The 20407-nt window shown below is 39.3% G+C and overlaps 4 protein-coding genes and 1 non-coding gene across 5 annotated transcripts; 3 read left to right on the top strand and 2 right to left on the bottom strand.

Annotated features, from left to right (window-relative positions):
- The first annotated feature begins 698 nt into the window (after positions 1-698).
- On the top strand, positions 699-761 carry CLUP02_tRNA181. The gene has a single exon. It is a non-coding gene; the product is annotated as a tRNA-Lys (tRNA).
- Positions 762-9826: 9065 nt separating this feature from the next.
- Positions 9827-10129, bottom strand: CLUP02_10995 (uncharacterized protein; the record flags this gene model as incomplete). Its single annotated transcript, XM_049289966.1, has 1 exon — positions 9827-10129. The coding sequence occupies one exon, from the start codon at positions 10127-10129 to the stop codon at positions 9827-9829; it is 303 nt and encodes a 100-aa protein (XP_049147111.1).
- A 174-nt stretch (positions 10130-10303) lies between these two features.
- CLUP02_10994 (alcohol dehydrogenase) lies at positions 10304-11652 on the bottom strand (the record flags this gene model as incomplete). The annotated part of the gene is made up of 2 exons (XM_049289965.1): positions 10304-11399; positions 11540-11652. The coding sequence occupies 2 exons, from the start codon at positions 11650-11652 to the stop codon at positions 10304-10306; spliced, it is 1209 nt and encodes a 402-aa protein (XP_049147110.1).
- Positions 11653-12220: 568 nt separating this feature from the next.
- Positions 12221-12430, top strand: CLUP02_10993 (uncharacterized protein; the record flags this gene model as incomplete). Its single annotated transcript, XM_049289964.1, has 1 exon — positions 12221-12430. The coding sequence occupies one exon, from the start codon at positions 12221-12223 to the stop codon at positions 12428-12430; it is 210 nt and encodes a 69-aa protein (XP_049147109.1).
- Positions 12431-17776: 5346 nt separating this feature from the next.
- CLUP02_10992 (copper amine oxidase) lies at positions 17777-19369 on the top strand (the record flags this gene model as incomplete). The annotated part of the gene is made up of 4 exons (XM_049289963.1): positions 17777-17984; positions 18037-18971; positions 19028-19078; positions 19136-19369. The coding sequence occupies 4 exons, from the start codon at positions 17777-17779 to the stop codon at positions 19367-19369; spliced, it is 1428 nt and encodes a 475-aa protein (XP_049147108.1).
- Positions 19370-20407: the final 1038 nt, after the last annotated feature.

The raw sequence follows: 20407 nt of genomic DNA, 5'->3' as shown, positions 1-20407 counted from the left end.
CTCAAAATCGGAAGACCCATTATCTGGTTTGAATCTCGAGCCTAACTACTGCGATAGATCTCACTCTACGATCTCCTTTGGACAGTCTTTTCCCCCATGATACCACAGAATGAAGACTCAAGCTAGAAACAAATATTCGTCCTGGTAGAAACTTGAGTTGAGATCAAAGTAGGAACAAATAGTATCAAGACTCGTGAGTTATCACACTGACCGGCACTCTGGCAGGCCACCAGGCGGGAAGGAGCAACTGATTGAACATTGAGAGATTCTATTATTACCTCGCTACTTCTTCAGATCACAAATTCTACACGTCGACCCGGTTTTACTGAGGCCGGGTCTAGAGACTCGAGAGAGAGTTTGAATATGTTGTGCTCAAGGGTCAAATCAAGTGATGCCAGCTGGTCTGGTAACTAGGGAAGGTGGTTGCACATGAGACCAAGTTCCACATCACCTACAAGTGATAGTGGTTTCGCTTTTTCTCTCATTCTTCGAGTTGACTGAGTTGCCAAGGCTCCGTGCCGGAAGCGGACTGGGTCTGTGTCGGAGCCGACCCGAAGCCTCCGGGTGGAGCTTGCTTCGGGGCATGCAAATTTTGTCGTCCCCATCCCACCAATACCACCAATTTTTCACATTCGAAATTTAATCTCTACCATCCTCGGTCTTTCCATCAACCAGCCAAAGTCAGACTTGTCTGCCCGGCTAGCTCAATCGGTAGAGCGTGAGACTCTTAATCTCAAGGTTGTGGGTTCGACCCGTAAGCATATTCAAACCATCGTACACGATACCGACAAATAACTAACTCCCACCAGCCACGTCGGGCTCAATTCCCGTCAGCGATTGACGCATATCTTTTTGTATATTTCGCGCCTTGTGATATCAACTTCTGTATCGGAGATTCACATCACCTTTTTGCTTGCTGCCTGACTTGCCTCCCTCTCCTGAGGTGGACTGACATCGTATGGCTACCTTGGTTGACAATGACCATCGTGTTTCTATTTGGTCTGGTATGGGAGTCACTCTCAAGAAGGCAAATAACTATCTTAACTGCGTTCTTCAGAAGGTCGTCAAAACCAAAAGAGTAAGTTTTCTTCGGGCGTCAACAAATACATCAAGAACATCACACGATAGCTCGGTGTGGGCTACGTTCATTTAAGCTACCTGAAATATCAAGGGCTCAAGATGGGTTCACTCTCCACAAGCACCCAAGCATCCGGGACAACTTCAGGCAACTTCGTTTTGACGCTAAGAATCAAGCCCTCGAAGGTATTCACGGCTTATCAGGAATGTACTGCACAAATCTGCACCTTCAGCCAGTGTTGAGAATACCGGGGAAACTTTCTCTTTGAACATTTGTGTGCACATAACTCTGGTCTTGGGAGCGAAACGCCCGCTGTTCTTTTTCTCAAGCCACCTGTTGGCCCAAACTACCTATGTGATAATCTCAACCGCCCGCTGAAACGCACCTCAGTTGCTAGATGTAGATTGGTCATTACCTATCATAACTTGGCAGGGTGAATTTTGAAGATATAAGGACTGCTTTGCTCTTAGATAAAGAGATGTTAAAGAGAATATATATCTTTTGAAAATTAAAATGCAGTGTACCGAGAGTTTCGATACGCTCCTAAAAAACGATGAGTTATTTTGCGGATACATTGTGACTAAGGTAATTATGCACATAGTACGTATATACGATATCGGTTATTGCCGATTTTTAGATTTTAGACTAAGTAGTAATAAAGGTACTGGACTAATACTAATAAAGCCCCTTAATATGTAGGAAGCCTTAAATATAAGGGCATCGACTGGAATACTAACTCCTTATTATAGTAATTAAACTTGAAATTAGATATAGTTATTCTACTATTACCTTTATAAACTTATAATTATTAAAATATGTAATATTAATATATTATTATATTTTTTTTTAATTATATTAGGCCTCGCCGGTTAGGCCTCGTTAGTTAAGGGATAGCTTAGGGGGTATAAAAAGGGGGACTAAATAATAAAAGAGTAGCTTAAGTATATATAGAGCGCTAGTAGTATACTTTAAGAGAAGGGTAGATTTTAGTAATTTATTTTTTAAACCCTAATAATAGTTAGCCTTTATAAGCTTCTTCTTTATATTATATACTTATTAATAATTTAAAATTTCTATTTATAAAGGGGACTAGGCTAGAAACTTAAAATATTAATAAGAACGAGATGTAGTAAGAGAGCGTAATTAGTATTATAATAATAATAAAAAAACGACTTTTTTTTATTAAACCCCTTAGAATTACCTCCTCTTTAATAAATAATATAAAAATAAAGCATAATAAAACGAATAATATAATAGTAATATAAAAGGACCGTATTATTAAGAGTATTAACGAATTTTAAATAAAATAGTAACCCTTTCATTCTTATTTATTAATACTTAAACTAAATAATAAATAATAAACTAATAAAATTATAAAAATAGGAATAATAATTAAAAAAAGAAATCTTTATTATAACGTATAAAGAGCGTTTATATAAAAAACGAGTAGATTTAGAACGCTTATAGAGCTTTTTAAATAGCCCGGCCCTTATACTAAGGGTTATAATTTTAATTATAATAGCCTTGGACGTTAGTTTTAATATAAATAGGAATATAAACTCCTAGATTAAGAATAGTTTAATAAATAAAGCCGTATTTAAAACGCCGTTTAAGTAATAATAAAGTAACGAGTTTATACTACTTAAGCCCTTATTTATTAGCTCTTTTTTAATTTAAATAAATATTATAAGCGGAACGTTTATATTTAAATTACTATTCCTCCTTAACTTATTATATATTAATAAATTAATATAGGATTTATAGAGCTTCTTTTTTAATTATTATTATTATTTTAATTTATAAGCTTAATAAATAAGAATAGACTGCGATAAAGTAGTATATACGGTTAGTTACTTAAATAATAATATAAAGACTTTTTAAATATATTATATTTTTAATTACTAAAGGACCCCCGGGTTTATAATAAACTAAATTATATAGGAAGAACTAGAGACCTTTTTATAAAATAACCTATTTAATCCCGCTAATTAAAAAATAATAGCGAATATATAACTAAATAGCGCTTTATAAAGTTAAAAAAAGAAAGTCGACGAGTTCGTTAGCTATATTAATAAGCTCAAAATAGAACTAAAATATATTTTAATAAAAAAGTAGAGGATTTTTATATTAATAAATAAGCTACGGCCCGAACTATACTTTATAATAATATTATAAATAGAACTTTTACGGATTTATTTATAATTAGTATTATTAATAAGATATATTAAATAATCCTTATTATTAATAAGGAGCTTACGAACGTTCTCTAAGTAATATTTTAATTTAAACTCGAACGAGCTAGCGAGAAAATACTAGGGTATTAATAAGTCGAATATATAAAAAATATACTATAACTTACTTAGTAAGGATACTATATATTATAATTATAAAGAGATTAGTTATATTATAAGGGATTATTTATAATTATAAAAATAATATTAGTAATATTATAATTATAATAAAACCGGGTACTTTATTAATAACTACTTAAGTATTATATATTATAAATATAACTAAAAGAGATATAAGGCCGCTAATTATTAATTAGACCTCGCTCTAACTAAGTAATATAAATTAATAATAAGCTCGAATACTATTTTAATAAGGAGAGTAGTTAGTAATTAATAAGGGCGGCGCTTAGACGTCCCGACTTATATATACCTGAATTATATATAAGAGAAGCTAAGCGCCTTTATTAATTTAAAAATAAAAAGGAACGTAGTTAGTATTAAGCTATTTAATAGTTTTAATACTAATTTACGAATTTACTTATTATTATAGTTAGTAAATATTAAGAATAAATAAATAGAAACGTTAAGAAGCTACTATTTACGGTTTTAAATTATTAATAGTAACTACGTAATAGAAATATAGTTATATTACTTTATAATAGCTAATATTATAGTACTTATATTTATTCTTAGTTTTTTTTAGTTAGAGGATATTGACCCGCTAATTAGTTAGAAATAAAAAAAGTAGTAATATTTAATTTATAAATAATATATCTACTTAAATACCTTAAAAAAGGGGCTACTAAACGACTTAGTTTTAGTAATATTTACGTATATTATAATTAACTTAGTTATAAATAGTAACGTAGTACTAGCGAGCGTAGCTAAGGATTAGAAACTATATTACTAAGACTTTAATAACTTATTTTTAAAAAAGAAGGCTATTTTGTTACTAAATAGAGTACTATACGACTATTATATTAAGCTAAATAACGTAGTACTTATCCCCTAGGGACCTATTTACTTATTATTAAACTATAAGCTCGAGATTTTATATAATTATTTAATAAAAATAGAGGCTAAGGGCTAGATATGCCCCTCTATAAGCTTAATAAGAGTACTTATTTTTTTATATTTAAGAAAAGAAGAGAGTTACGACTTTGCGTTAATTATAGAGCGATTGATAAGATTATATAAAAAAATAGAATATTATTATTACTAATTAGAGAGATATTAAATAGACTATTTAATACCTCTATTTTTATAAAACTAGACTTTAAAAACGCGTATTATTATATATATATAGCTAAGGGTAATAAGTAAAAGACGGCTTTTTATATTAAATATAAGTAGTTCGAGTACTTAGTTATACTTTTTAAACTAATTAATATACCCGCGACTTTTTAAATATATATTAATAACGTTCTAAGCGGCCTAGTTAATATTATTTATATTATATACTTAGATAATGTCTTAATATATAATAATAACTACGTAGTATATAAAGAGTACGTATATAGCGTATTATAGAAATTACGGTAATAGAACCTATATTTAAATAGTAATAAATATAAGTTTTATATATTATATATAGGATTTTTAAAATATATTATATTTAATAAAAGTATAAAAGTAGAACCTGCGCGTACCGAAGCTATAATAAATTAGCTATTTTTAAAGAGCGTTAAAAATATATAAACGTTTTTTTAGATTTACGGGGTTTTATTATAGATTTATTAATAACTACGTTAAATAATAATACTTTTAATAAACTTATTAAAAAAGGTAAAACCGAGATAGTTAGAGCTACTAATATTTATTATAAAGTTATTTAAAAAGTTATTAATAATATTTACTAATATATTAATATTACGATATTTTAACCTTACCCTATTTATATAGTTATAAATAAACGCTTCGGCTCGAGCTATTAACTTAGTAATTACGTAATTATTTAAAAATAATTAGTACTTAATTATTTATAAATTAAGGAAATTAACGGATATAAAGAGCCGCTATGGTATAAAAAATATAAAACTACTAGTTATTATAAACGTACTAAAGAACTAGCGATACTACCTCGTTTATAACTAAAATTAAGTCGTAATATTTATAAATTATTTTAATTTATAGTTTTTAAATATAAAAAAGAGATTAAATAGGAAATAGCTACGCTAACTAAACGAACTCGTAATATTTAATATTGAAATTAAGTTTAAGCTAAGTATAAAGAACTTAGTAAATAAATTATTATAAAGACCTAACTATAATAAAAGTAATAATAATAATAAAATAAAAGAGCTATTATTAAAAATAAAAAAAGACTTTTATAATATTAGCAATATATAAGAGCTTTTTAAAATTATAATAATAAAGTATATAAAGACGAGCTATAAGAGCGGTTTTTAAATAAAAGGGATAATAAGTATTTTAAAAGTAGAATTAGTAATAATATAAAAAAATAAGTAAAAGAGGTTAAGAACTCTAGCTTAAGGAAATTCTAAGGAGTATTTTAAAAAGTATAATAGGGCTATAAACCTAGGGCGTTAGAATTATAATATAATATTTAAAGAGCTATTTAAGCTTATTATTAAAACTATAAATTATAAACTATTCGTTTTATAAAACTCCAATATAATAAGAGTATTTAAAATAGTATTTAATAAAAAGGGATTATTAATAATAAGTTAACTATAGGCTACTTAATAAGAAGACGTTTTTATAAAAAATAAGTAATAAATTAAAAAGAATTCACGATTTTATTTAGTTAAGAAAAAGTAATAATAGAGCTAAGTATATAATTTAAGAGGGTTATTATATTATAGCGGCCGCGTTTATATATTACTATATGAAGGGCTAAAGAAGGAGGTTATTAAAATATATTATAATATATTTATAATAAGATATTATAATATAAAGCGGATAATAGCGTTATTAAAACGCTACTATTATCAAAATAAAGTAAATAAGGATATAAAAAGTTATATTAATATTTATATAGTATATTAGCGGATAAAGCTTTATTATTATAAACTATATAGCTTATTATACCCCCTACTTACCCCGGTTAGGTTATAATAAAAGATATTATTAAATTTTATTATGGGCTTATTTATATTAATTATACTAATTAAGAGGCGCCTTTACGACACAGTATTTATTATAATAAACCGATTTATAAAGTATAGTATTTGTATTATTACGAGGACGACCCTTATAGCCTAGGGATTCGTAAACCTCTTATTTATAAAGATCTTTACTAAGTTTAGAATACTTAAAGGGATTGTTTTTAATAAGGGGTCGTTATTTATAAATAAGTTTTAAACTTATTTTTATTATTTTTTAATAATAAAGAGGTATTTTAATATTGCGTTTTATTCATAAATAAATAGTTAAATAGAACGATAGAACTAATATTTAAAATAATACTTTTACTACTTTTATACTTAAAATTAATTAAATTAAGCATAGCGTTTTTACTTAGCTAAGTTTATATATAATAATACTTAGTACTTAGTAATTTATAAAGCGCTTATTAAGGCCTTATTCGGGTTCTTATTTACGTATTTTATATTAATCTTAATAGGGGCTTAAAATAGTAAATAAAATATTTTAAATAAAGAGCGTGCGGCCTAATTATAAGCTAATTAAAAAGCTTTATAACCCTTTATATAAAAAGTATACGAGACGTATAAGTAATAAGTTAATAAAACTAAAATAGATATATTATATAAAATAAGTAATTAAGCATTATTATTAAAAAAGAATATTAAGAAGTAGCGTCTTAGTTAGAAATTAGTTAATAAGTATTTAGGCCTATTCGAAGTTAAATTAATAATTAGAACGGTAGGGGTTACTTATTAATTAAATATACTAACGTGATATAAAATATATAATATATTTTATATATCCTTATTTAAGCTATATTAATATAATAAAAAAGCCCCTTAGAAGCCCTTATTTATTAAGGACATAAATAAGGAGCCATTTTATAAAATAAAAAATATTATATAATATAAAGGGCTAAAAAGGAGGTAATAATACTTAATTTAATAAAAAGGATATAATAATAATAAAAATACGTAAGAGCTAGCTAAGTATATTAAAAATATAGCGTTAATTAATATATATAAAAAACGAGTTTTAATTAAATAGTACGCCCTAGCTCTTAATAAGCTTAATAACGTAGCGAACTAGTTATTAAAAAAAAAAAAAAAGGGGGCTATATAGTTATAACTAAGTAATATAAACGCGCTAATTATAAACCGTTTTTTTAATTTTTATAATACGTAAAAAAATTACTTTTATTTATAAAAGAACTGCCCTTATATATAAAAGGGCTACCCTATTTATTATTTTAAGGGTTATTATAAGAAGAATAATCTCTTTATTATTAACGAATTTATAAATAATTAATTATAAATACGGAGTATAAGTAAGGTAACTATATACTAGCTAAAATATTACTTAAATAGCGTATTTTATTATAAATAGTACGAAGTAGTATAATTATAGCTTTATTATAAAATAAAAACGTAGCGCGGGAGGAGCTTATAGCTACTTTATTATTATTATTATTAATAATAGGAGTTAAGCGGGCCTTTTTATTAAGGTGTTTAAATACCTTTTATATATTATTAATAATAATTTAATAAGTTTATTAGAGCTATAGAGTAATATTAGTAACCTAAATAATAGTAATAATAAAGTAATAATAAAGTAATAAACTTCTAAATCGTAAATATTATTATTTAAAGCGAGAGTAGTGTTTTATAGAGTTCGGATTATAGATTTTACGAACTTAAAGACTTAAAATATTATTAATATAATACGTAAGAGAAGTAATAAAGTAATAATAATATTAAGTACTTATTATATTTTCATAAAAATAGTTCTATATAATATATTTAATATGATATATACTAAATTTTAAAAAAGTATTAAATAAAAGAACGAACTAGGGGCTATAAATTATTAACTTAACTAATTATAATACTTAGCTTTTAAATCGAGCGCTTTATATATAATATAAGCGGGGTAAGGGAGCGGGCGTACTTAGCTAACCCCGATTTTCTTAACGTTCGCTTTTTTTTTTTTTAATAAGAGTTTATAATAATTAATATAAGTAGTATATAAGTAGTAATATATATATAAAGTTAGGGTAAGTAAAGGGGATATTAAGCTTTTTAAATAGATTATTATTATTATTATTACTAAGTATATTTATAATATTAATAACCGTTTTATTATTAATAATAATAACTTTATAATTAAGAGTTATATTTATATTAAAACGAGTTAATAATAAATACGAAACGACTTTATAAAAAACTTATTTAGGCATAAGAAGTATATAAAAATAGGGATTTAAGAGATATTCGTTAGTTATAATATTTATATAACGAGGGAGTAGTATAAATACTAATAAAGATAAAAGATTATATATAAAAAAAATAACTATAAATAAAAAAGAAAAAAAGAATTTAGAATTATAATAGCTTAGAAAGGGGTTAATATTAATAAATAAAAATAGGGCAACGACTATTTAAGTATTAGCGGTCATAAGGACGGCTTATAAATAGGAGCAACCTAGGAATAGAATTATAAAATTAACTAAATTTATTATTTAAAATAAGGGGCCTATATTCGGGCTAACGAGTGCCGCTTATATTTACCCTCGTATTATATATTTAAAAACCTTTTAAATAAAGGATTAATATAGTATATATAAACTATAAGTAGGCTTTAAAATAAAGCCTAGGGGAGAGAGTATTTTATTAAGCCTTATTAATTAGGCCTCGTTAATTAAAGAATAGTTTAGGGGATATAAAAAAGGGGATTAAATAATAAAAAAATAGCTTAGGTATATATAGAGCGCTAGTAATATACCTCGAGGGAAGGGTAAATTTTAGTAATTTATTTTTTAAACCCTAATAGTAATTAGCCTCTATAAGCTTTTTTTTTATATTATATACTTATTAATATAAAAAAAGCGGGCTTTAGGACGAAGCTTAGGGGAGGGAGTACTTTATTAAGCCTTACTAATTAGGCCTCGTTAATTAAGGGATAGCTTAGGGGATATAAAAAAGGGGATTAAGTAATAAAAAAGTAGCTTAAGTATATATAAAGCGCTAGTAGTATACCTCGAGGGAAGAGTAAATTTTAGTAATTTATTTTTTAAACCTTAATAATAGTTCGCCTTTATAAGCTTCTTCCCTATGTTATATACTTATTAATAAATTATTTATTAATTTTAGAGTTAGAGCTTGTATATAAATTTAACTATAATTCCTGGTTAGCGTCGGCGCACGCATTGTTAATTACCGTTGTTATAAATTCGGTATCCGTTACTGCGGCCGTTATTCTTAGTCCGCAACCCGAACTCCTTAGTCTCGTGATTATAAGAGACTTGATCTCCTTATCTCTTAGATGTTTTAGTAAGCTAGGAGATTTGAGTGCCGAGAGGTGCCCGAGAATAGGGTAGAAGGCGAGCTCAGAGTCTGCGTCATCGCACAATTCAAAAGGCTCGGGACATTTCGAAGTCTTGAGAATTTCCAAGAGGTCTTGAAAGCTCTCTACGCCTTTGCAGGCGGGAAGGGTGTGCCGTGGGTGTGCCATGGGTGTCGATGAGGCAGTGCATGACGGCGATGCCTTGCAGCTTGGCCCATTTGCGGAATTGGATTGCGATGTCTAGGGCAGCGCCAGCGCCTGAACCAGCGCGACTCTCGACAAAGAGAGAGTACCAATCGAGGAGAAGAAGGGCAGTCTCTGAAGGCCCATAGGCGTTTGGAGAAGAAGGGTTAACGGTGGTAATTGGCATGGTAAGTTCGAAATGGGTCGTTTTGTATTCAATACAACACGTGTTCTGCATAGGTCTTATTTGTTGGAAGAATGAGATTCTTCGATTTTGTATCTGTAGGAGACCTAGCCCGTCCCTTGAGGCTTTAGCTGAGTTTCCGGGCCGATGGTTAACCAGGCTCTGGTGCCCTTCATCTCATTGCGCCGCTGCGTCCGAGCACATCTCGAGGATATCCTTGACCTGCTGGGCATGAAGAAGTGGAATTGCATTGGCATGGCAGAAACCATCAGCGAGACTGTTGCGCGCCAAGATCTCCCACTGTTTCCTGCTCACTCCTACCGACTCGAGACTCTTAGGCATATTGAGCTCGTCAAAGATGGCCCGGAGCATATCGCCTGCGTCGACTTCGCCCTGAGCCAGCCCGTGCTTGTTCAATACTTGAGCGACTTCGGGCTCCGACCACAGCTTATCCACTATGATTGTTTGGCGCTGCGAATTGACCGATGCGTTGTACTTCATGACCGATGGAAGAAGAATACAGGACGTCTGGCCGTGACCAACACCCAGTGGCCCAAGGTTATGGCCGATACCATGTGAAGCGCCACATGGTACATGCACCGCCAGACCCGTCATCGCTTTGTTGCAGCCCAGTTGACCATCAAGCTGTGCGGCCATGTCATTCGGCTCCTTGACATGTCGAAGCAGCGACTTTGTCAATAGACCAAGCCCCTCCAAGCATGCCTCATCCGACTCGGGTTTTGGACGGGAGGAGCATATGTTCTCAACGCAGTGGTCGATGGCCCTGACTCCAGTGCTGCGCCAGACCCAGTCAGGCGTCGAACGGCACAGCTCTGGGTCTAGAATGACAAGTTTGGCAAACATACCAGGATGAGTAAATTGGACTTTCATATGGTTCGCGGGATTCGTGCAGCCGGCAAACTTGGAGTATTCTGCGCCTGACAACGTCGTTGGTATGAAGACCAGTGGGATCGTCGGCGCGTTCCCCAAAGAGGCACCCTCACCTCGAGCAATGGCTCCAAGGTCGGGTTTCAAATAAGAGGCTTCGAGGCGAACGAGATCCTCCACGCTTTCAATGCCATTAGCTAAGGCATAGGTAAGCATTTTGGCCCCATCGGCTAAGCTGCCACCACCGAGGGTGACGATACAATCGGCTGCCGTCTTCCTGATATCTTGTAAGATTGGGATCAAGGCATCGTATGGCGTGTGTGCTGGCATTCCCATCCATGTCCCTGCATGATGATCCTGAAGAGAAGCTTCCAGCTTTTCGAGACTGTCCGAATGGGAAGCTAACCCTTTGGACGCCAAGATATAGATATGTCGGCAACCGAAAGTGCCGGTTATGTGCTTTACGCTAGCTCTCTCGAATGGTAAGCCGTAAGAGACCACTAGAGATTATCTGTTTAGTTATACTGTTCTTCTACGATCTTGCAACGGATTGTGAAAATACTTGTTGGGGGGCGTTCCATGGCGGGGATAGCTGGGAACGCCGGTCGAAAGACCTCATCGTTAGATTTGACACTCATTCTGAGTAATTTGATGCGCGAGCGTGTCTTTGGTCGAAAGCCTGCAGTTTCAGTTCAAAAGAAATAGCAGGTCATGCCTCCTGAACTTATACCAGCCGTCTAAGCTGCTTGATTATTGTATCAATACTTCTCGACGTGTTCGGCACCGATTCGGTACCGAAACAGGATCGGCTTGTAGGTACTGATTTCTGTAAATGGATCGACAAAAAGGTTAATTGGGCTGAGGTGCGCCAGGCATCCACGCAGACCTTAGCTTGAGGCTAAGACGTAATGTCGTTCGTACCTGTATTTGGCTGGCGTTTTTATTGGTTGCGAAAGGGCACAAGTGGAAGGAGTGTCTGAAAAACGTAACTTGAACACACTGTTGGGCATCCGTGTTTTCATCGAAACGACACTTATTGACCCTTTATTGCTCTCTCTACTTGACTCAAGGCATCATCCGAAAGCTCACGGATGCGTAGTATCTCTCGACTTGTTTCCCATCAAACTCTCGATGACCAATGGCAGATATGAGACCCTTGGCAGCGGCTGAAGCGTTGTTTACGACTCTCTGGCTGATCAAGTCACAATGGGACTAATGGATTTAGGGACCAGCAGCCTTTCCTCCGCCCGTACCTACTTTCCGCGTGGAGAATGGCTCGATCTAGTTTTGATCTCCTACGCTTTATTACTACAGTTTGTTTCTTGCCATTCCTACGCTGAGCGAGTTCGGCCTTTGTTGGATAAATTTACTGAGTATGGCACTGTGAGAGCTTGTGGACTCTACCATCGATGGTAAAAGCGGTAATGTACGATAGTCACGATGTAGGGTGGCGATCAGGTCCTCAATCAACTCAATACCGTCAATTTTGTGGAAGTTACAGTCACGTGCATCAATTCTATCAATTCAATTTCTACCTCGCTTTGATTGCTTCAATTTACTTGGATGCCCTTAACGATGATCACTGGTTGAAACTGTCGGTACTGGCGTCTCAACTGTCGTCACGCCCAATGGACCCCACTACACACTACAGCACACCCAGCGCTTCACCGATCAACTTGAAAGTTTTGCCAGACCATTGAATATTCCCTCGAGATTCAGCGTCTTCAACTCAACGCCATAAATTCAATCTGGGGATGTAGTGGTTCAAATCCACAAGCCAAACGCTGAGTAAGTCAACTCAACGCCAGGCGAAGTCGGAATTGATGCAACTGAATTGATCGCCAACCTGTGTTACGATGCGACGAGATGACCTTGGGAACTATCTAACTGGGCAATGAATGTGGGGTATCGCAGAGTAGATGATGTTTGGGCCCAAGAATGTACCATGGGGAGCTGGTGGATTGATAGTTGACGACAAAGATACCCACGAGATGCCAAGGTCTATTTGTTGAAAGAATGAAGCAATTCAAAAGATAAAGGTGGATTTCTCGCCATTCTGGGAGTGGGCGATCGAGAGGGAAGCAAAAGTTTGGATCTACACACCACCACGCATACCAAAGGCAGCAAGGTAACGAGCTTTCCAGCCAGCAGCAAAGCTTATAACTACTGAACGAGACGATCGGATGACCTAGAGAGCTTTCATGACCAGCTTTAGACTACGTTCATTCTCGTGTGATACCTCGCATCCCGGTCATATGTCAGGGCAGGCGTGGACGTCGGTGGTCCTGAGATGCTCTGTTAATTGAAGGCAAAGATTCCATGAAGCTATTCGTGTCACTTGGGGTCGTAATCAAGTATCAAATGCCTAGCCGTCACCAACAATTCTCAACCCGTATTCCCAAGGCGGAGGCCGGTGGCTGACAGCCAAAGTCTTTAACTGCCACCATCGTCATGACCCACGAGAACTGTTGTCCAATAAAGCCGATATCATTGACTAGGGCTTATGAAGAAACATCTGGACTTCTCCTCCTAGCTTTGGAAATCACTAAGGCCTAGATTATCTGCGTATTTGCCTACGGCTGAAAGGCGCCGGGCTGTGGGCAACACTGGCGTGGTATGTTGGTCGCCAGCTGAACCCTGTGGCACTTGGATGCATACAAGGCGGATTCAACTGGTTTGACCTTGGCGAACTCATCATTGTGCATTGTTTCGGCGTCGCAGAGAAGTTCGCCCCTTGTTGCAGCAAACTTGGCATCTGTTAGCTCAGCAACCCGTAGCATCGTGCATCGACGTAGTCTTTATGTTAGAATGTTCGCTAGGCTGGCAGATAAAAAGATGGGCTTTCAGCGTAGCTGAGCTCTCTATGGATAAGCCCGTCAGATCTTGGTACTAAGGAATGCTTGTCTGACTCAGGATATCATCATGGACTTCAATGGAGGTTGTTTTTGGTAGGTGTTAGGTATTGTGGGATTGCTCCGTCCTGGCCAATCGCAGCGGACAAAATGGCAGCAAAGGACCTACCATTCTTTGTCGGCTCACCCTAAGCAGGAGCGACCCAGGAAATGCTCAGATCAAAGCAGCGACTACTCAGCATCGTTGGCGAGAAAGGAAACAAAGAGTGTCAGGGTTCGAGTGGCATATAGCTTGATTCGAAATGCAGTGTACCCGAAGTTTTGATACGCCACAAAACACCGAATTACTGCCATAGCAGTCATAGATACTGTAAGTACACGACACCGGCGGTAGCCGATCTCCAGATTTTGGACCATGCAGCGTTCAAGGTGAATGAAGTTGAGATGGGCACATCCAGTTGTAATCACTTGATATCGGTAAAGCCCTTGTTATGTCGGAAATCTTCAATGCTTATGGGGGCATCGACTGGAATCCTGACTCCTTATCACGACGGTCGAACCTGAATTTGGCTATGGTCATTCCATTATCACCCTCGTGGACCTACAATCGCCAGAATATCCGTTACTAGCATGTCACTCAGTCTCCCCTCGACAACCCAGTGACACCGAAGTCGGAGCTCACGCACGAATTTGAAGATGGCAAAGGCCCCGGAAATGATCTATCAAACTGCCGAATCTGGCGGTAGCGCAAATGTGGTCAGCACGACTTCTCCAGTTCTGCGTTGCTCAATCATCAGGCTCTCCCCACGCCTACATACGTCAGACCGCTGAATGTAGAGCGGCAGCATGGGGGATCGCGCTTCAGATGCTCCGTTATGGTAGTCGGAGCTTGTTTGTCACAAGTTGCAGAAGACTGGCTCTTCTGATTTACTATCGGACTATTGACCATGCAGGCTTATCAGTGATCCATCTGCCAACATCCCAGTGCGGGAAGTGGGAAGTGGGGGCCGCTCTACGGAGGACCATGGTCTCTTCGCACGGAAGTTTGTCGTCTTCAACGGTTTGTTGGTAACTTTGTGTTCGCTCAGACTTCCTTGATGAATGCAAAGCTAAGCTTATCGATAGACAGGGCTTCACTCCAACCATCTGTTTAGTCGATCTGCACCTCATCGCGACTGGAGCGTTCATCCTCAATTCGGGAAAAGTATCCTGCCTTGCCTGCCGGAGGTGATCCCGACACTGCCACGAGAGATAAGCTCGCAACACCAGTGGAATATGACTGCTGAAGGCTCCTCTCGACGATTTTCTATCCTTCCCTACACAAGTGTTGAAGAACGACTTTTCGAGGCCGCCCAAAGCCTTGATAAGGCAATGCGATCCAACACCCGGTAACAAGTCTTGAGTGTTAATCCGGCGAGGTCGAAATTTGAGATTCTTAACTCCCCCGCACGATACTCACAGACGTCGGGTCAACCCCACCTCGAATGCATCCCTGAACCTCCCTTAGAGCTAGGAACCCCTTGCCCTTGACTCCGCATAACTGGACTTCGAGATAAGAAACCTCCATTCAATAACACTACCGCCATGATGGCAACTTCGATTATCGATATGATATCCAGTCCACAATTATTGTCCTATCAGTACAATCTCGGATTCGACTGACAAACTTGGACTGGCGTTATCGAGAGCTCTACCCCAGCTCCATAGCTACGGGCCCGACGCCGTTGGCCCGAGTCAACCGAACACACCGACCTACATCGATCCGCCATCCGAACGTTGAAGCAATCGCCAAGACACCAAAGACGGGAGAAAGCAAATAATATCACGCCTTTGTGTTACATACAGCCCCACGGGATGAACGGCATACAGTCTTATCCGTAGGCCGCGGCCCGCGATATCATCGGGCCCTTACCCTAGCTCGTTCGCAAACCGTCACGACATGGGCGCCACGTTCTGCAGCTCTCGAGTGATTATCTCTCGGCGCTCGCTTATGCAGGTCAATCCCGGCGTGATAGGTCACTTTCAATACCGCCCAGAAGCCATCGCGGCAATGATAGGTACGCAGCAGCTACCCTGTCTCGAAGGCGAACCCCTCTAGAGCCTTCCAATCCTCTGGGACCGAGCTGTTCGAACGAGGTTGCCTCGCTCCTAACTTCCTTTCGCATATTTAGTGGCGCATTCACATACCGAGACCGGTTTAGCTTGCGTGCTGCTGCAGATTATCACAATGTTGATGTCAGTTAATGTTCTAATGGACAACTTGGAGATTGCTCATCGATACAACTCTATCACCGGTGTCGGGGTAATGCCAGGTTGAGGATGGCTAAGTCAAGTTACTCAGGTGCAACATCACCAAAAACGTAAGGTTCCACAAGATCTTCAGCTATCTTTCAGCTTTCCATAAAACCTGCTGAGATCCGCCATCGTTGTTACAATGGATTTGCGGAATATCTCTACGCCTTCCTGAGTCCCAAAGAGTCCCTCAAGATCTAGGACAACATGGGCTTTGCTTCAGTAACTCGAGCCTTTGGCCTGGGAGCACTGCTTCTCCTAGGCTCAGATTTGATCCCTCAAGTTGATGGGCTGCCCAAAACATCATGGGCTCAACAGAGGGCCAAAGGGCATGGCAGGAAAGCCCTGAGCCAGTCTATGAACAAACGTCAGTTCAGCAATGGCAGCGAGCCAGCTGACTGCGTGGTTCACGATCCGATGGACATTGACGCCCCGAAAGACAACATTTGGAGTGGTCTGACAGGCCCTGAAGCTGCTGGTGTAACCGAATGGCTCTTCGCACAGAAAGAGTTGAACCTCACCCTGAGTGACAATGCTACCTCCTGGGATAACACAATGTAAGTTGATTTATAACTACCTCACTTCAAATCGGTCTCCATTCTGACGAAAACACATAGTGTCTTGGTCGAGCTCATGCAGCCAAATAAGTCGGACGCTCTGGCATACATCGACGGCAGCGGCCCTGCTCCAGCCCGATATGCCCACGTCTTACTTGACTTCCGCGCCACTGAGGAGCCTGAGTATCAAGACATTCTAGTCGGCCCATTGCCAGTCACCAATGGCACCACCAAGTGGGAGCGACTGGACTACCCTTACACGCGTAAGACTAGCGGTCGCGTGCGAAACTTGGATGCCGACGACGACGCTATGCAAGAATGGCTCTACGATGTCAGCAAGAGCATCGCCGACATCACCAAAGACCTCTGGAACGCCACTGCTCTTGGACTCGAGAACGACACCTTGGAGATCTGGGGTATTGATCCCTACTACCAGGATGACGGCCGCATCCAGCGCTGGGACACTTTCTGGAGTATTCCCGACTCCATCTTCGACGTCGGCTCGATGATGCCTATGGGGCTGTTCTTCATGTCTGACGTTACCGGCCGCGACCCTTCCAAGTGGATTCTGGAGGGGTGGTACTATGTCACGAGATATGGATGTGGTTAATGCTGCCCACATGGAGTGGGCCCGCTTTTTGTGACAGTTATGAGCCCAGCTCCTATCCGCTATTGCCACAATGGTTAAGTGCCGCATTATCTACAGGGGGTGCACCCAAAAAGCGAGAGGCGGCCGTTCGAGTCTCCGTATGGGCAGAGGTTTTTCTGACTGGTCTGCCACCTGTGGGGCTGAGGCTGCCATCTGCAGGGCTGAGGCGCAGTACAGACGCCCATTGCACGGATAACGGCTCTAGGCGTCTGGGGGGGGTGTCACGAGATATGGATGTGGTTAATGCTGCCCACATAGAGTGGGCCCGCTTTTTGTGACATACTACAACGGCGTCTTCTACGAGACCACAGAGGAGTTCCGCACTGCGTACTGGGGCGGCAACATTGAGAAGCTCGGCGGCAACTTTGCTGGAGACTGGTCGGCTACAGATCAACAAGGCCAGGTTCTTCCTATGGACACCATGGCTCCTCCAACTGCGGTTGCTCCCCAAGGTGCCAGATACTCTGTCGACGCTGAGAGGAAGTATGTTGAGTGGATGGGCTGGTCATTCTATGTCGGCTTCAACAGAGATACCGGCATGGCTCTCTATGACATTCGCTACAAGGGTCAGAGGATCTTGTACGAACTTGGTCTCCAGGAAGCTTTGGCTCACTATGCCGGTAAGTTCCATACTGAAAACCCGTGCTAGATGGTCTTCTAACAATCCCTCAGGAAGCGATCCCACCCAGTCTCATGTGGCATACCTTGATACTTACTACGGTTTTGGCCCGTTTGCGTTTGAACTGCTGAAGGGATACGACTGTCCCTCATATGCCACCTATCTCAACTCATCTTTCTACGTTTCCGAGTCAACGCACACGCACCTGAACAGCATCTGCTTGTTTGAGTTCGACGCCGACTACCCCATGGCTCGTCACTCGTCTCAGGACTACGTCACAGCCACCAAGAATGTCTACTTCACCATTCGTTCCGTCTCAACGGTTGGCAATTATGACTACATGTTCAGCTACAGCTTTTTCCTCGACGGCAGCGTCGCGGTAGAAGTCCGTGCCTCCGGCTACATCCAAGCCGCATTCTACGCCAAGAACGACGGCTACGGCTTCAAAATCCACGATCAGCTGTCTGGCAGCATGCACGACCACGTGGTCAACTTCAAGGCTGACTTTGACATCTTTGGCACCGAAAACACGGTCCAGCGCATGCACCAGGTCCCCACGACGCAAGTCTACCCCTGGTCCAAGGGCAAGGCGTTCAACACCATGAAGGTGGAGCGCGAGTTCATCGAGAACGAGGACCAGGGCCGCTTTGATTGGAGCTACAACAACCAGGACCAACTCTTTGTGCTTAACCAGGACGTCAAAAACAAGCACGGCGAGTACCGCGCCTATCGCATCCTGCCGTACACCGGCGCCGCGCATCTGACTGTCAAGGACTCGAATATTCTCAAGAACTCCGCTAAGTGGGCAGTTAACGACATCATGGTGTCGAAGCGCAAGGACACGGAGCCCCGCAGCAGTCACCCATACAACAATCAAGACACTGAGAACCCGCCGATCAACTTTGATGCGTTCTTTGACGGCGAGAGCCTCAACCAGACTGACCTCGTGATGTGGCTCAACCTGGGCATGCATCACGTCCCTCATACTGTGAGTCATCATGTCTTTAGCCGCCCACATCAGACGGGCACTGACTCAATTAACAGGGTGACCTTCCCACTACCGTCTTCACTACGGCTCACTCCGGAATTCAATTCGTAAGTCCAGCCAACTTCAGCAAGTGAGATTATGAGCGCATATTCACCCTGTTACAGATGCCTGCAAACTACTTCGACATTGGCCCGAACGTGGAGACGGTCAACATGGTCCGCATCAATTACTCCAACGGCACCACGACAGACGTCCTCACCTTCAACGCTGAGACGGACACATGTGCGCTCGACTACGAGCCTACGCAGGCTGATCTGTGGACTTACAAAGGCGATGTGGTTGTTCGCAAGTTCCCCTACTTGCCGGATGACCCCTACTATGACACGGATAGCATCTAGATGTTGGCATTCAGCCGACTTGGGTAATATTAATGATGTTGAATGATTAGTCACGATATAATGACAAAGAGGGATAGATAGGAGGGGTAGGCTACAGTGGCAGTTGAAATACAGAAATAGTACAGACTACTTGACATGTCATCTTGCAGTTTACGCGGACTAGAAACGAAAGAGTCTTTTGGGATATCTTCAGCAAGGCTTCGGGCATGGTCGAATAGGAGTGAAGCCATCACACGGCGGAGGTCTAAAAGGAATCAAGGACCGAAAAGCCTAAATCCTTCGAGAAGGCTATCATAGCCTTGTGTTGGCTTACGTTCTGCAACACCAGGCTACGTTGGTTCTTCAGAAATTGAACCCTCAAATTGAATGATCATGTCAGCAGTAAAGGCAAGGGGGCGGCACAAGCATTAAGGCGTAGCATCGCGGCTTACTGAGCTAATGTGTAGTGGACGCTCATTGCTGACGACTATTTGGAGAAAGTTTTGGGGTTACATGGCATTTTGTTCAACCCCAACGATCAGATCTGAGAAGGCGGTTGGCTCAAGATTGAGAATCTCGTCCAAAAAAGAAAAAAAAAAGCGCGGGAAGGATTTTGAGTGGTGAGAGGAGAGACGCCGTCAGGTACGACTCTCGTGCGCTGGTCCAATGGGGTTCCGATAGGTCTTTGACGCGGTGAAGATTTTACCCGAAATAGCAGCGGCACGTCGGGGGCTAATTTTCCCGCGTGGTGCGGTACGTACCACCTCCCGACCTCTGGGCCCCCTCCCATGCTCACATCTGCGCATCATCTCACCATCCTTGTCTTTTCATCCTGGCACCGATCGAACCATCTGGTATCACCACTTTGAACAAGAAAAAAAGCTGAATGAGAATCGCCTCGGAAACGGCAGCATTTCCAAGACTCGACAAGGGCACCCGTCGAACCCAGCAACCAGGTGGGGATTTGCGGCCCAAGAAAGATGCCCGACTGGCCTCTGATCAATGATTGATCAGCGCTGATCGTCCGGAGGGGGCTCCGCGAGGAATTCTCGGTTGTTG

The sequence above is a fragment of the Colletotrichum lupini genome, chromosome 5, assembly GCF_023278565.1.
Source record: "Colletotrichum lupini chromosome 5, complete sequence".
Lineage (NCBI taxonomy): Eukaryota > Fungi > Ascomycota > Sordariomycetes > Glomerellales > Glomerellaceae > Colletotrichum > Colletotrichum lupini.
This window is presented reverse-complemented; position numbering and strand designations above follow the sequence as displayed.